Source organism: Betta splendens, chromosome 24, assembly GCF_900634795.4.
Source record: "Betta splendens chromosome 24, fBetSpl5.4, whole genome shotgun sequence".
Classification (NCBI taxonomy): domain Eukaryota; kingdom Metazoa; phylum Chordata; class Actinopteri; order Anabantiformes; family Osphronemidae; genus Betta; species Betta splendens.
Window position 1 is genome coordinate 7,190,442 of NC_040901.2, and position 13,011 is coordinate 7,203,452.

Below are 13,011 nucleotides of genomic sequence, written 5' to 3' on the forward strand. Positions count from 1 at the left end.
CGCTGACTGTTTCCACCTTGTTAGGAAAGAATGAGCTACTTAGATATATAATTGCTAATGAGATGAGTGAGTGACAGGTCAGGTTTGCAGGGACTTAACCTCAGCAAACTGACCCTTCACCCTCTAACGGACTGGCCCTTTAAAAAGACTGAGGGGGTCGGTCTACCAGTCAACTCATAAACCCTAGGAGCATACTTTCTCATCAGCAAAGTGACCTATATTAAATTTTTTTTGTTTTGCTCATACATTTTTGACCTATATCTTTAAAGTTTGTGCCCGTGTCTCGTTCAGCTCTGTGCTGTGTTGCTGCACCAGCGAAGCAGGTAACAGTGACCTGTTAAATGCCTTTGATAGAAAAGCTGTGGACCTTCTGCAATCCTCTTAGTCGCTGGCTTAGATCCCCCTGTGTCCCTGTGAAGAGGACAAATTCATCTCCTCCCTCTCCTCCCATCTATCATTCACATCGTCGCCCCTGTACTTGGGTATTGCTTTCACATCCACCAATGAGCTATCAACGCAAGCCGAGTTTCAGCTAAAGCGAAAACAGGAAAGGAAAATCCGATGAATAATTTAATAGGTGCCATTAGTGAGTCAACAACATGGGCACCAGTCAATTATGGTGCGTTTGTGACAAGGTAATGAACAAATTAACAGTAAGCTTGTGAACAAATGATTTATACTGTAGTGAGGTATAAAATCCATTTATCAATGCAATAGTGTCAGACTTACAGTAGCGACCTCATGGCAGATTAGCAAAGGCTTCTCTCCAGTGACCTGCTTTCCTTTGTAACTCATGGAGTGACGTGGAAATAAGCTCTTTTGGAGCTAAAGCCAATTTACCCCCAAAGATTAGCGCAGATCTGTCTGGACAGACCAAAGACAGACTACCTTTACCTCACTCACACCACTATATGACTCTATTTCACCATGGAAGAGGCAGGCAAAGGTAGTAGGGGGTAGGAAGAGCAAAACGACGAGGTAGGAATGTTTGTAGTAAAAAAAAACACTCATACACAACTAACGGGGTGCTGATGTTGCCTTTATTTTATCCAGAAGCTCTGTTGTTTTCATTATAACAACACGAATAAATTAGTTTTAATGAGTTTATAATTGTTTTTCATAAAAAAAGCTTGTTTCAGGGTGACTTTCCCCTCAGTTCTACGTGGCAGAGAGACAATATTGTGCTGAACTTCAACCTCTTATTTTGCACCTTAGCTAAATCGCAAAGCAAAAAACGAAACAAAACAAAAAACCTGAGGACCCACGAAGAAAATTATACCAAGGATAAACCACAAATTTGCATAAACACTAAAGAAACTACCGTTTTCCCAAAAAAATATTTAAACCAAAAACAGCATATTATAACTGTAGTTTGAGACAGTGGACAGCCCATGATACGCTGGATTGGTGTTGGTGTAACACACCTAACTGCAGATGGCAGATATGAGAACTTACTTTGTGTTTTTATGTGCTAGTCTTTCTCAAACACTGTAAACAAACAAACAAAAAAAACACCCAATTGCAACAACTGCTTGTTGTTTTTGTTGGTAAAGGTCTCACTATAATATTAAATAGCTTATTAAAGACTATTTTAGAGTGGAGTTGAAACAATACTGGATTCCAGAGTAGAAAAATCAGAGGTGAATTTTGGTTGATAACTTTGATTTTGGTCCTATTGTGGTCCAAACCACTGTTGGACAGAAGAGCATCCAGTCAGACAACCTGCTGTTTTCTTTAAGAGACAACTGACACCCTTCCCTTCCTCACAAAACCACAACCCATACAGACACACCCATACGCACGCTGATTCCCATTCATCTTCTCCAGTTTGTCACAAATCACATCCGCCTACATGCAGGGATGTTGAAGTTGGATTTCTGTCCATTCCTTCCCTCTCTTCCCACCTTCTCTGGCCCTTAAAGCATCTGTTCTCTTTGGGGTCTCCACCGCTCAGATGCCTCCACTTACTCAATCTCGTTTCGCTCTTCCTTTCTTTTGCCTCTTTGCGTTATCCTCAACGTCCTCCGCGTTGCTATGGCCGTTCATCACCGCCGAGGAGCCGTTTGCGATGGGTTTGTCTCTCCTGTGGGAGGAGGAGGGCTTGCGTCGGTAAGCGTGGTAGTAGAAGTTGGCAAAGAGGATGATGAAGGTGACGGTGTAGCTAATGAGAGCCCACTGCATCCACTGAGGGAACGGACAGCCTGTGTAGAGGGACTGGGTAGCGTGGCCGATTGTCACATGGAACTGGATCTATTGAACACACACAAAATGAAGCGTTAGAATTCACAATATATTCTTACAGTGCCATTAAAACTGCATTGCGACTTATGCTTTTTAAAAGACTGTATCATCAAAATAGCTTCTTCACTCTTATACCAGCTAAGTGACTTGAATAATAAATTGTAAAGGAATATTAAGATCACCATCTGAATAATGGTGAGGTATTTCTTCCACCAGAGGTATTTCTGCATCTGAGGTCCAATTGCTGCCAGCCCATAATAACCGTACATGAGGACGTGGACGCAAGAGTTGATGGTTGCACCTAAAAATGCTGTGAACAGACAAAAGGTTGATTTTTAGTCTTTAGCCACACAAAATGAGGGCAGTAGTAGTCGACTGGTTCATGTTTTAGTCACCTTGTCCACCGGGGACCCATTTGATGCCAATCCACCAAAGAATAAACATGGTGCAGTGGTGGTAGACGTGGAGGAAGCTGACCTGGTTGAACTTCTTCCTCAGGATGAAAAAGACTGTGTCCAGGAACTCCACTCCTTTGGAGATGTAGTACCACCAAAGAGCTGATGCTATCTAAAGACATAAAGCAAGACTGCATTACCACAGCTCACTTTTATTTATTTACCTTCATAATGAATTGTCTAGTTTTCTACAGTCAGACTTGCTAATAAACACATGCACAAAGACACCGTAGAGACTGACAGCAGCTTTCTAAGCTAAGGGTCATGTCATCTCCAAAGAGCAGGGCCACAAGGTGGAGAATGGGGTGGAGTGTTACGGTGGTGAGACAAATTACCCCCGCCTCTCGAGCCAAAGCCACACCCTCTTTGTCCTGAAATCACTAGAGATGTACGCTTCTGTCCCTCAATCCTATCTCTGTTGCTTTCCTCTCCTAATCCCTGTTAAAAGTAAATGCATTCGACTACAGTATGTGCACTATGAAAATGGGACTGCTGGATATGTCTAAAAACATGCTTTTAATGCAACAAACAAAATGTGGATTTTCAATTGATACTATTTCCTGTGATGTTTGTTCTCTGTGTACAAGGATTTGTATTCGAGGGGGGAGGGGGAGCTTACCCTGACTTCATTGACATCATTGGAGTAGTTGACAGGCTGACAGAGGTAGCTGTACCCAGCTGCTGTGGAGCTTACTAGGAGCTGAAGCAATGAAAGAAAGGGAGAACAATTTTCTAGCTCTGACCTCAAGACAGAAACAACAGCAGCAGTAAATACATGCAGAGAGTTGGTAGTGCTCATGTTACTTAGTCAATTAGTTACCATCCCTGCAAGTTATGGATGTTGCATATATGGACATATCTCTACTGTGCTTGCAATCGTCTACCTCTTTGGCGATGTAAAAGTTGAGGACCACCATGCTGAAATTGTAGACTATAAGCGTCTTCCTGAGTGTGTAGGGCTGGCGGTCCTTCATGTATTTAGGCCCCAGCCACAAGGAGAGCAGGTAGAGGCAGCTGAGGGCCAGGGTGGGGGCAGGAGATGACATCATCGGCCACTTCTCCACCCTCTTGTCTGGAGGGAAAAGGCAATGGAGGAGTCATAAGTGTAAGTTACACGTTGGACTAGCTGCACTGTAGTTCACGTGCAACCTAGCGTATTTGCAGTATGTGTTGACTTACTTACACCAGGTTCAAGGCACAGATACCTCCACAGTGCATCACATGACTAGACATCATAACCCTAACCCTCATTGGCCTGTCAGTCGTATTAGGTTAGGGTCTACCGTCACACCATAACTGTATGTCCTCACTGACTTATAAGCCACATAATATACTTTAATATAATGAAAGTAAAAGCTCTGTTATATGTCACAGTCTAATTTCTATTGATTGCTTATCGTTAACATGTGACCAAAACCTTTTCGTAACCCGCATGACATCTCTATTAATTCTCATCATGTGAGAATGAAATCATTGCACATTAATTAGTTAAACTATTATTAGTTTTCCTTAACCATTTGAATTGAACTGCTGTGTCTATGAGGTCTGTGTGGGAAGATTTTGGAAGTGTACATGTGGGAAGACAAGTGACTGTAAAGATCTTACCTGCTATAGTAAGGCTCCATTTGTAAAATTCTATTGTGTCATTCACAAAATGCGTTACAACCTCCATGATGCTGCTTTCGGTCTTGATTGAACTGTGGTGAGCAGAGGCAGAGAAATTACATAACATACACATCTCATCAATGTAACTAGTAGCACAGATAGCAAGACTAAAATCATGTGATTGTAGGAGATGCCACTTCACAAATACTCAGGTAGATGTGCATATTATTGCAATAATTATACATATATATCTATAATAGGAAATGCATGTGTCCGTATGCTCAGTCGCACCACTTTCATACAATTAGTGTAACTATTAGCCTGCTCTTCATGCCCTTATTTAAGAGTGGAGTAATAAGAATTTCTACAAGACGAAAAACATTTATCTACCTACACGAATATGACATGAAACAAGGCTGAACATTAGAAATAATGTTCACCTACAGTAAATGTATCTAAACTAAATATAGCTGCATAACAACCAGTTATTATCCACCTGACAGCGAGAGTGTTTGTATAATAATCTATAATTAACCCTATGCATTAGATCAGCTGTCCTTTAAATAATTGATTACTCTGTAACTACTTCCCATCAGTACTTATTAGTCGCTGGAGGACTTCAGCGCCAATGCAATTGCAAATGGATGTGAAGTCCTGTTAATCTGACGCAAACAGTTTCTGCAGGAACTCACAGAACATCGTACCAAGCCGGCGTTTAGCTCAGCTCCAGTGAAGGAGGAGGACGGGATGAGAGGGTTAACCGGGTTTGTGCGCACACAAAAAGACAGGGGCGCATGTGTCAGCAGGTTTCGCTCGGACCGCTCAAGAGGCTTAAGTTCAATTCATCAACGAGCTTAGATGGAGCCTAAGTACAAATGTCCAGCGACCCACGAACCTGCTTGATGGTTATCTGTCTCCATATGCTATGGCATATACAGACTAATGCCTTCGTAATAGTCAAATACCTATATTCTACAGTCATAGAAATAATGAACGTGATTGTTCAATATGCAAATACATCGTAGATAATATCAGACAGAGATCTTATATGCAATAAAATAATTTACGCTTGTTTACATCCTTAATTCAAACATGAGGTTTTGTTCAGGTTTAACAGGTGGATGAGTGGGTGGATGCAAAATAAATACGACGATCAAGTAAATTTCAATATGATGCATTTTACAAAATATTATATATACAAAACTATTCAATTATCATGGCATCTTCCCCGCAACAGCTATTTAATTTACCACTAGAATAAGACAAAAACACGCAGATTACAAACAACAATTAAAAGCGAATTAAAAGACTGATTAGGACAAGAAAGCACACGCACAGCTCTACTCACTGCCGCTACTCACCTGCTCGATATTTAAAGTGTAACTTAATGACATTCGGTGCAATTTGATGCCCAACTCCTTTCAGTTACTGCTCCGCTCTTCTGCCTCTCCTACCGGCACTAATTAGCGTCCACGCCGCTGCGGCTCCGGCTCGACATTAAACAGCACTTTGGCAAAAAACTAGACAAGGCAGTGGAATTTTTATGACAAAGAAAGCCCAATTATTCATTCGACCCACTCACGTACTGCATCTTCTCCCAATCTCCTGAGCACGGCGGACAAGGACGCCACTGCGCATGCGGGGATCCCCCTCTTCTCTTGCGCGTGTGTGCGCGCGCGCAGCCGTTGGCAGCTCAGCTTCTTGGCTTTGTTGGGCGGAAGACGTAATGTCTGCTCACCCTCTGCCTTTAAGTGTGACTAATGAACCAACAACTAAATTGTCGTCCGGTTCACAGGCCGTAAATTGCCGTTTCGTACAAATACGTTTCCGCATGCTGTAAACAACTGTCTTTATCGTCAACTCTGCGTCTCCCTTGCTAATACTGGCGCGCGTGCCTCCCGTGGTTGTGCCACTAGATGGTGCTAACAAGCTAGCTTTGGATGCTAGTCACCTGCTCAGCCTCAGCTTCAGCAGACACGAGGGTTCTCTAAGGAAGTCGGGCCTAATGCTAGAGCTCTGCAGTAAGTCAAGCTTCCGTTTTCTAGGCTGTTGACCATTTAGCTCGTTCTGCAATGTGTCACTGTAATAGCTTATTTAGCTTTGTGGCCACTAACCTTGTTGTTACGGAGTCTATGCTAACATTTTATTATTATGAATGTATCACCACTTCCCTTCTGTTACCCTGTGTCTTTCCCAAGTTGACCATGGCGCCTCCGAGCACCTGGTGCACTTAGAAAATCCCCTCTGCTCGTTCCTTCCCCAGAGTCATTTATGGATTTGTTCTGTTACTTAGCTTTTCCATGAGCTCAGGCGACAGATACAGCTGGAATGCGCTAACCTGGTCCACAGACCAAAAAGCTGCTAGTCTCCAAACCAGTAAAGGAAAGAAGCCTGTGAAATCTGTGTGTGCTCTCTCTGTTTACTGATGATTCAGACCAAGGCATGTTTCTCATTTACCCACAACTTTAAAGCATGAATCTATTGAATCCTGCTGAGGATCAAAACACAGTCTGGATATGTGTGTGTGTGTGTTTATAAATCCCATAAATAACATTAATCAATAACAATATAACTATTTATACAGTATGACACGTTGTATTTTTACTGGTGTAAAAACCACGAAGATTTCCTCTTTCCTCCATTTTTTTCTAAAGTGATTGGGGGCAGCAGTGGCTCGAGAGGTACCAAAGAGCAGTCACCCACCAATCATTCGGTTCGAATTCTGGCTGTGGTCATGCATCAAAGTGTCCTTGGGATTGTCCTTGGGCACGCCACTGAATCCCAAGTTGCTGGTGAGTAAGATCATGCTGCCTAGGGGCTCTGCTATTGTTGTGTGTGCTTGCGTGCGTGAATAAGACACAGTGTCAATGTGCTTTGCAATGCTTTGTGTACCAATGATGTGGAAAAGTGCATATAATTTACCATTTAATTTAAATAATGTATTATGGTAAACTCACATCTATACAACAAAGAGCAGGAAAATGGTGAAATGCAATACACTTGATACTCTAACCTGCTTTTTATAGCTAAATATCTATTAGTGTTTTACATTTATTGGAGTTGAATATGAATATATGTACTGGTGATTTCTATAGGGAAGAACATTAATATTCACAATGTCTGATATACCTTTTTTTTATAGGTCAGTAATGTTTGTGTTTTATGTTCAAACACTGATGCATTGCATGTTGTCCTTATTTACATATACAAATGCAGATAAATGCATTTGTGCAATTTTCAGGCCATCTGTTGTTTCTGTTCATTGTGATATGTGCTAATGTTAAAATACACATAGCATAATTGTGAATATTTGCATTAGCATGCCTTTGTCTGGAACTGATTGCATTGTATCTTTTAGGTGGTGCAAGTTTGGCACTTGACTTGTTTGACACAAGCACACACCACATGCACACATACGCACACACTTGCACCCATGTCTGTGTTGTCCTTGCACCAGTTTGGTTTGGCATATTGAGAATGTGGCATATGCAGACTGTGAAGGAGGCATGTCAGCAGTCCTGTAATCTGTAATGTCATAGCTGGTGTTAAAGTATTGCAGGTTTTTTTTTGTTTTGCAAAGTTGTGTTTTTTCAGCGTTTTGGTCAGGAAATAAAATAAATATAACACAGAACGTGCACTACATTATACAATTACAATCACATTAAAATGTTATCATTTTACTATGTTTTAATATATTTAGGATTATTTTGGAAATATTGAAAAGAAAAAAGAAATGAATGAATATTCTTGGCCTTATGTCCAGTGCTAAAGTAAATAAGACTGCATTAATGTTGAGTTCATTACAGAAACATGTTATTACCACAGACATCTTCTCATTTCACATCTCGTTTTGAAATGTACATGCAGCTTTGTGCACGGTAAAATAGTGGTTATAACAATACCATGAAATGCATCTTTGACTGAATACGCTCTTATGTAAGTGTTTGTGTTACTGAATATAGTAAAGTGTCATGCGTTGATGACTGGACTTCCTGTTTTCACCCTTCCTGTTTTCTTGCTCTTCCTATTACTCTTGTCATGTTTGTTCTTTTTCACTCAAGTTCACGTCTTTTAAGTGTATTGTATCTAACTCACACAATTTTATTACTTTCCTTAGTCATCATATTTCACTCTACATCTGGAAGTGACATTTTTTAAATAGTAGATATGTTATGCTTTCCAACCGATTGAATGCCAGAGCATAACCATCTCTTTTTATCCCTGAAAGCATCCATCAGTGATACATTACCTTAAGATTTATGCTGGAACACACTGTGCACAAACCACCAAAGGGAAATTTTCTTCTGTAGGGCACATTTACAGCCAACCACCTGGGACAAACCATTTTCCACATACCTCTGGAACAGTGCATGCTTTAAAGTCTGTTGGGAAATACCACTTTCCAAAACATTCTGCTGTAGTACAAAGGGAGCATTTTACTTCAAGAAGTGATCCGTCAGGATCGTTACAGTATCCGTTTGCAATAAAAATCTCATCTCACAGTGGACGACACATGTATACATTTCCAGTAGTGATGACAGCAGTTCATTCATGATGATGTGTTAAAGAAGTAGCACACATAGGAATAACTAAGGCAAGATGTATTCTCAAATCCAGACTCTGTTTCAGCACGTGCGGCCAGGAAATTACAGGTTTGGCCTGATTTGTCTCTCACTCTGTATATATACTTAACTTTCTCAATATCTTCTCAGTATGTATGCTTTCATACTGTAGATGGATGATGACAGATCTTACTATAAACATGCATGCTAAAGCCAGACAAACCCACTGTTGTGTTTAGTTTCAGGCAGATTATATAATTCCCCAAAACTGTTTTTCAATATTCAATAAACAACTGAATTCTGTCTCCTTTAATTAGTGTACGCATCACAAGTGCAGTTTCTACAATTGCATCTAATTGCCTGAGTCATTTTCTTTCACAGTTTCTGTGTAATCTAGATCAGGAGTGCTCCATTACAGCCCTTTCAGGTTGTTTTGATTTAAAAGACATGTGAATCAGACGAGTTTCAACTGCCTTCATTCAGTAGCTAATGCCTTTTTGTCTATAGTGGCTCACTAGATGTGGTATTAGGTCACAGCTTGTGCCATTTTGAGGATAACTGGGCTTTTTAAATGCGTCCCATAAAAACTGGATTTGTGTTGCACACATATCTTCTACACACACACACACACACACACACACACACACACACACACACACACACAAAAGGTCTGTCCTTACATGGCCTCTTCATAGGGGAACTCCCTCCCCTGATGTAGTGAAGCCAGAGGTGTCCAAGGGCCACTTGCAGACACAACCTCAACACCATGGCGATGACGGAGCACCATTTTTCCTGTTATAATGTTACTCTTAAGTCTTAATGCCTTTTTGCGTCTGTTTTCCTTCCACTTTCACTTTTTTAAAGTTACTTTGTTTTATGCTTCTCTGTGTGTTACTCGGTATCAACTCCTAACCTTTATCATTCATCATCATCTTGGAGACTTTCTCTTCTGTTTTTCATCTCCTTTCCTTACACAAGTCACATGTCCATTCTTTAAACTACATCTGCTAACATGCACATACCCATTTCCAAGGGCACTTTTATATTGGGAACGTTGCCTAAACTTGCAGCAGTAAGCATTTTACAGCTACTGAAAATGAATGGCAGCAGGCACAAACAGGACACAGTCATAAACAGAGACATTTGTATGAAAAAGGCACATACAGTAGGTGTAGTTAGGGGCTTTACCAACCTATTCACTGTTTTGTGCTTTGGTTCTTAGTTGTTTGCTATTCTTTCCTCTTGCTACTTTCCATTTTCATTTTACATTTACAGTAGGTGCCTATAAAAACAACATAGAAAAACTCTGTGTACTTTACGTCCGGTGGAATTAGTTAGTCATGGCATGTGAACCATACAGAAGCAAATACTTTATTGTATTTCGGAACCAGCCACGTCATTTACAATGCTTAGTGCTGTTATCTCCAGGAGTCAACACAAAGGCAAACTAAGCAATTCAGTCTGAAGTCTAGACAATTGGCCATTTTTATTTTGTGAATATTCACTTGTGGTGGGTTGGTGTTTTTTAATGGGCATGAAATGTGTTTTATTTTTGTGAATTTGTATAGACTCTCTGTACCCTTAGCAAGCCTAAACAAGGAGTTAAATTTCAGTGTATAGTCCAGGGTACGGTATAATAAGATTTTATTACTTGCAGTACAGCCTGTTCTTCACTAATATATACAAGCCAGAGACATAATGAAGAAAGATCCCATGGTGAGGACTAGTGGACATTGGCCTGCATTGTGCAGTGCATCTAATAGGCCCCAGTATCTCTAATGACCCAATGTTTTTTATATTACACTGTCTTTATATACTGGGAGCTTTTTGATGTGAACAGTATTTATGTTTATGTTGAGTATTATAATGTTTTTTACTAAAATATTTTCTTCCTGAGAAAAGCAAGCTTGAAACAGTTAGACTGAGTTCACTGACTTGGCATTACTGCATCAAATCTGATTCCCATGATTGTTCCTCGCTGGCCCTCAGACACGCCAGACGCTTACTTTGACTGCTTTTTGATGCACACAAAAATTGAGTTACTGGATCACTTTTAGTGTTACAAGAAGTTTGATGTAGGGCCAGCAGAGAGTCTGCAACATGAAGCACTTCCAGCACAATGTGGTCACTAATTATATTTACGGCTGGTTTATGACCAGCTCTGCCAATAAGCCCATAAAGGGGACCTACAGTATGGGCAGATAGACCAGACTGGCAATTTGAACTTACTTACGAGACCACTTACTAGGCTGCCTTTGTTTCATTAAAACATTTCAGTCACACTTAGTAAAGAAATATTAAAAAATATTTTAAATCTTCCAAATTAATTTAAAAATTAAAAACAATTTTGAGAATCCAACTTAATGCTATTGTGGGGTTCTGTCTTTATCAGCACATATATCAGAGATATTTGGGGAGCTGTCTGCAACTAGTTTCAGGCCAATACTTCCCATCAAGACGTTTAGTAAATTCAGTGTCCTTGGTGAGCTTTTACTGTATACAGTGCATACATTCTAAACTCTCATATTACTAGTGTACAGTATGTGGTATGGATCTGGGACAGCATCAGGTATTGCAGGTATAACAGTCTGTAGTTAATCCTCCAAAGCTTCTCAGCACTGTCACGTTCTGTTAATGTTAATCTGAATTTGATGCTCCGCCAAGGGGCTGACCCACTGCCTGTGACCCTGCCATGGCTGAGGCGCATGCCTGACGTCACTCACTGACCTGTGCCAGTGCGCTGCCCAGTGATAATCACCGCCATGAATCTGGTTTTAAAGTGCCAATGACCTCTGATAACATCTTACAAGTGTAGAATTTGCAGTAGTGTATATACTGTAGTAGTTTTTGCACATTTACTTATTACACTATTGCATATTGTATGTTTCAGTATGCATTTATCATTGGTATTGTAGTACTGTAGCTTGATTCAGCATTTTGCAAGATATAATTAACATTATCATCAGAGTGATTTATTATTAGTCTCTTATAAGTAGACAGCATTGGTTTTAGTTAGGTGATCCTAACAGCTGAGTAATTTAATCATGTATGAGCCCTTAGTTCAGAGTAAGGGTTACAAGTTCTATACCTTACTCTGGGGCTAAGAGTTGTAATAGGGTAGTAGCCCTATTCTGTTACTTCATACCATTTACAAGGCATTCATGAAGAAAATGTTTTGGTCTGCACTGAGAAAACAAGCTGGTTAAACGGACAGTCCTTCAACCACAACCACGCCTTTGTAAAATACCTGTGATTTTCAGCTTAATGTCCTGCTGTATTGTAATAGTTGGAAATGTGATGTAACAGCATGAGATTAAATAAGGGAGCAGTGGTGCATTGTGATCTTTTGTTAATATGCATGCTTAAGAACTTATTTTTTTCAGACGCATGTTTCTTGAGTCTGGGTTTTTTTTTCTAGAACAGTTAGCTGACCATGAATGGTTACTGTAGCCTATTCCAAATAAAATGCAGACATATAAGTTTTTTTAACATTCATATTTATATCACAGCCTTTTGTAAGTAGTTAATTGCAACATTTTATGTCACTCGTGTGATATCTCAGTAGGTGTTGTCTATGCACGTGAAGGGGTGGATCCTAGAATGTATTTGGATAGTACTTTTAAATTGGTCAAGGTGGCACACACTGCACTAGACAATTATACAAAACCCCAGTTTTCCCAAAATAGAGCTTACGATGGGATTGTAAAACAAAACAGAACAAAAAGGCCCCAAAGCTTCCCTATGCTTTAGTGGGAACAATGCCATAAATGCGGTACATTATGAGTAGACACAAAATGTTCTTAATCCTTTGCTGTGTCCAATATTAACTGTGACTTGAGTAAGCCTAAGATACAATGAGTCACAAAAGGATTATCACACCATACGAGCTATGAGTCAGCTAAATAATCACTCTTTGGCCTTTGTCTGCTGCTAAGATGTGCAGTTCTAAGAGGGTTCTCCCCTTTTAAACAAATCAGCCTGACATAGCCATGCTTCTCATAACATTTACAACGAAGGTCTTTGTTGTCTGTAATTTAATTTAAAAGCGTTTTATTTGAACCCAGATCATTAGGGCGTTGTTTTTATAAATTTAGAAAACGTTGCCTTCAGGCTTTACAGTTATGGTTTGTGTAGTTTCTTCCAGATTT

The 13,011-nt window shown here is 40.1% G+C and overlaps 1 protein-coding gene and 1 long non-coding RNA gene across 3 annotated transcripts; one reads left to right on the forward strand and one right to left on the reverse strand.

The window, feature by feature from the left end:
- Positions 1–1,021: 1,021 nt before the first annotated feature.
- LOC114850078 (elongation of very long chain fatty acids protein 4-like) lies at positions 1,022–5,929 on the reverse strand. The gene is made up of 7 exons (XM_029142050.3): positions 5,663–5,929; positions 4,302–4,393; positions 3,581–3,768; positions 3,316–3,396; positions 2,637–2,808; positions 2,424–2,551; positions 1,022–2,250 (listed from the first exon to the last, which is right to left on the reverse strand). Exons 2-7 carry the CDS (start codon positions 4,366–4,368, stop codon positions 1,969–1,971), a joined length of 918 nt encoding a protein of 305 aa, XP_028997883.1. The 5' UTR covers positions 4,369–4,393; positions 5,663–5,929; the 3' UTR covers positions 1,022–1,968.
- A 52-nt stretch (positions 5,930–5,981) lies between these two features.
- On the forward strand, positions 5,982–8,289 carry LOC114850080 (uncharacterized). 2 transcript variants are annotated; one of them, XR_008693779.1, is made up of 3 exons: positions 5,982–6,322; positions 6,956–7,093; positions 7,444–8,289. It is a non-coding gene; the product is annotated as an uncharacterized LOC114850080 (long non-coding RNA). The 2 variants fall into 2 exon arrangements; XR_003784765.3 differs by having other exon boundaries at positions 5,991–6,322; positions 7,660–8,289.
- The last annotated feature ends 4,722 nt before the right edge of the window (positions 8,290–13,011 follow it).

What these genes read in the sequence shown, in the direction of transcription:
- LOC114850078 (XM_029142050.3), bottom strand. Translation starts at nt 4,368, where the DNA reads ATGGAGGTTGTAACGCATTTTGTGAATGACACAATAGAATTTTACAAA. An exon ending in ATGATGTCAATGAAGTCAGG is followed by an intron (nt 2,809 to 3,315) that starts GTAAGCTCCCCC and finishes TTATGTCTTTAG; the next exon opens with ATAGCATCAGCTCTTTGGTG. An exon ending in ATGGGTCCCCGGTGGACAAG is followed by an intron (nt 2,552 to 2,636) that starts GTGACTAAAACA and finishes GTCTGTTCACAG; the next exon opens with CATTTTTAGGTGCAACCATC.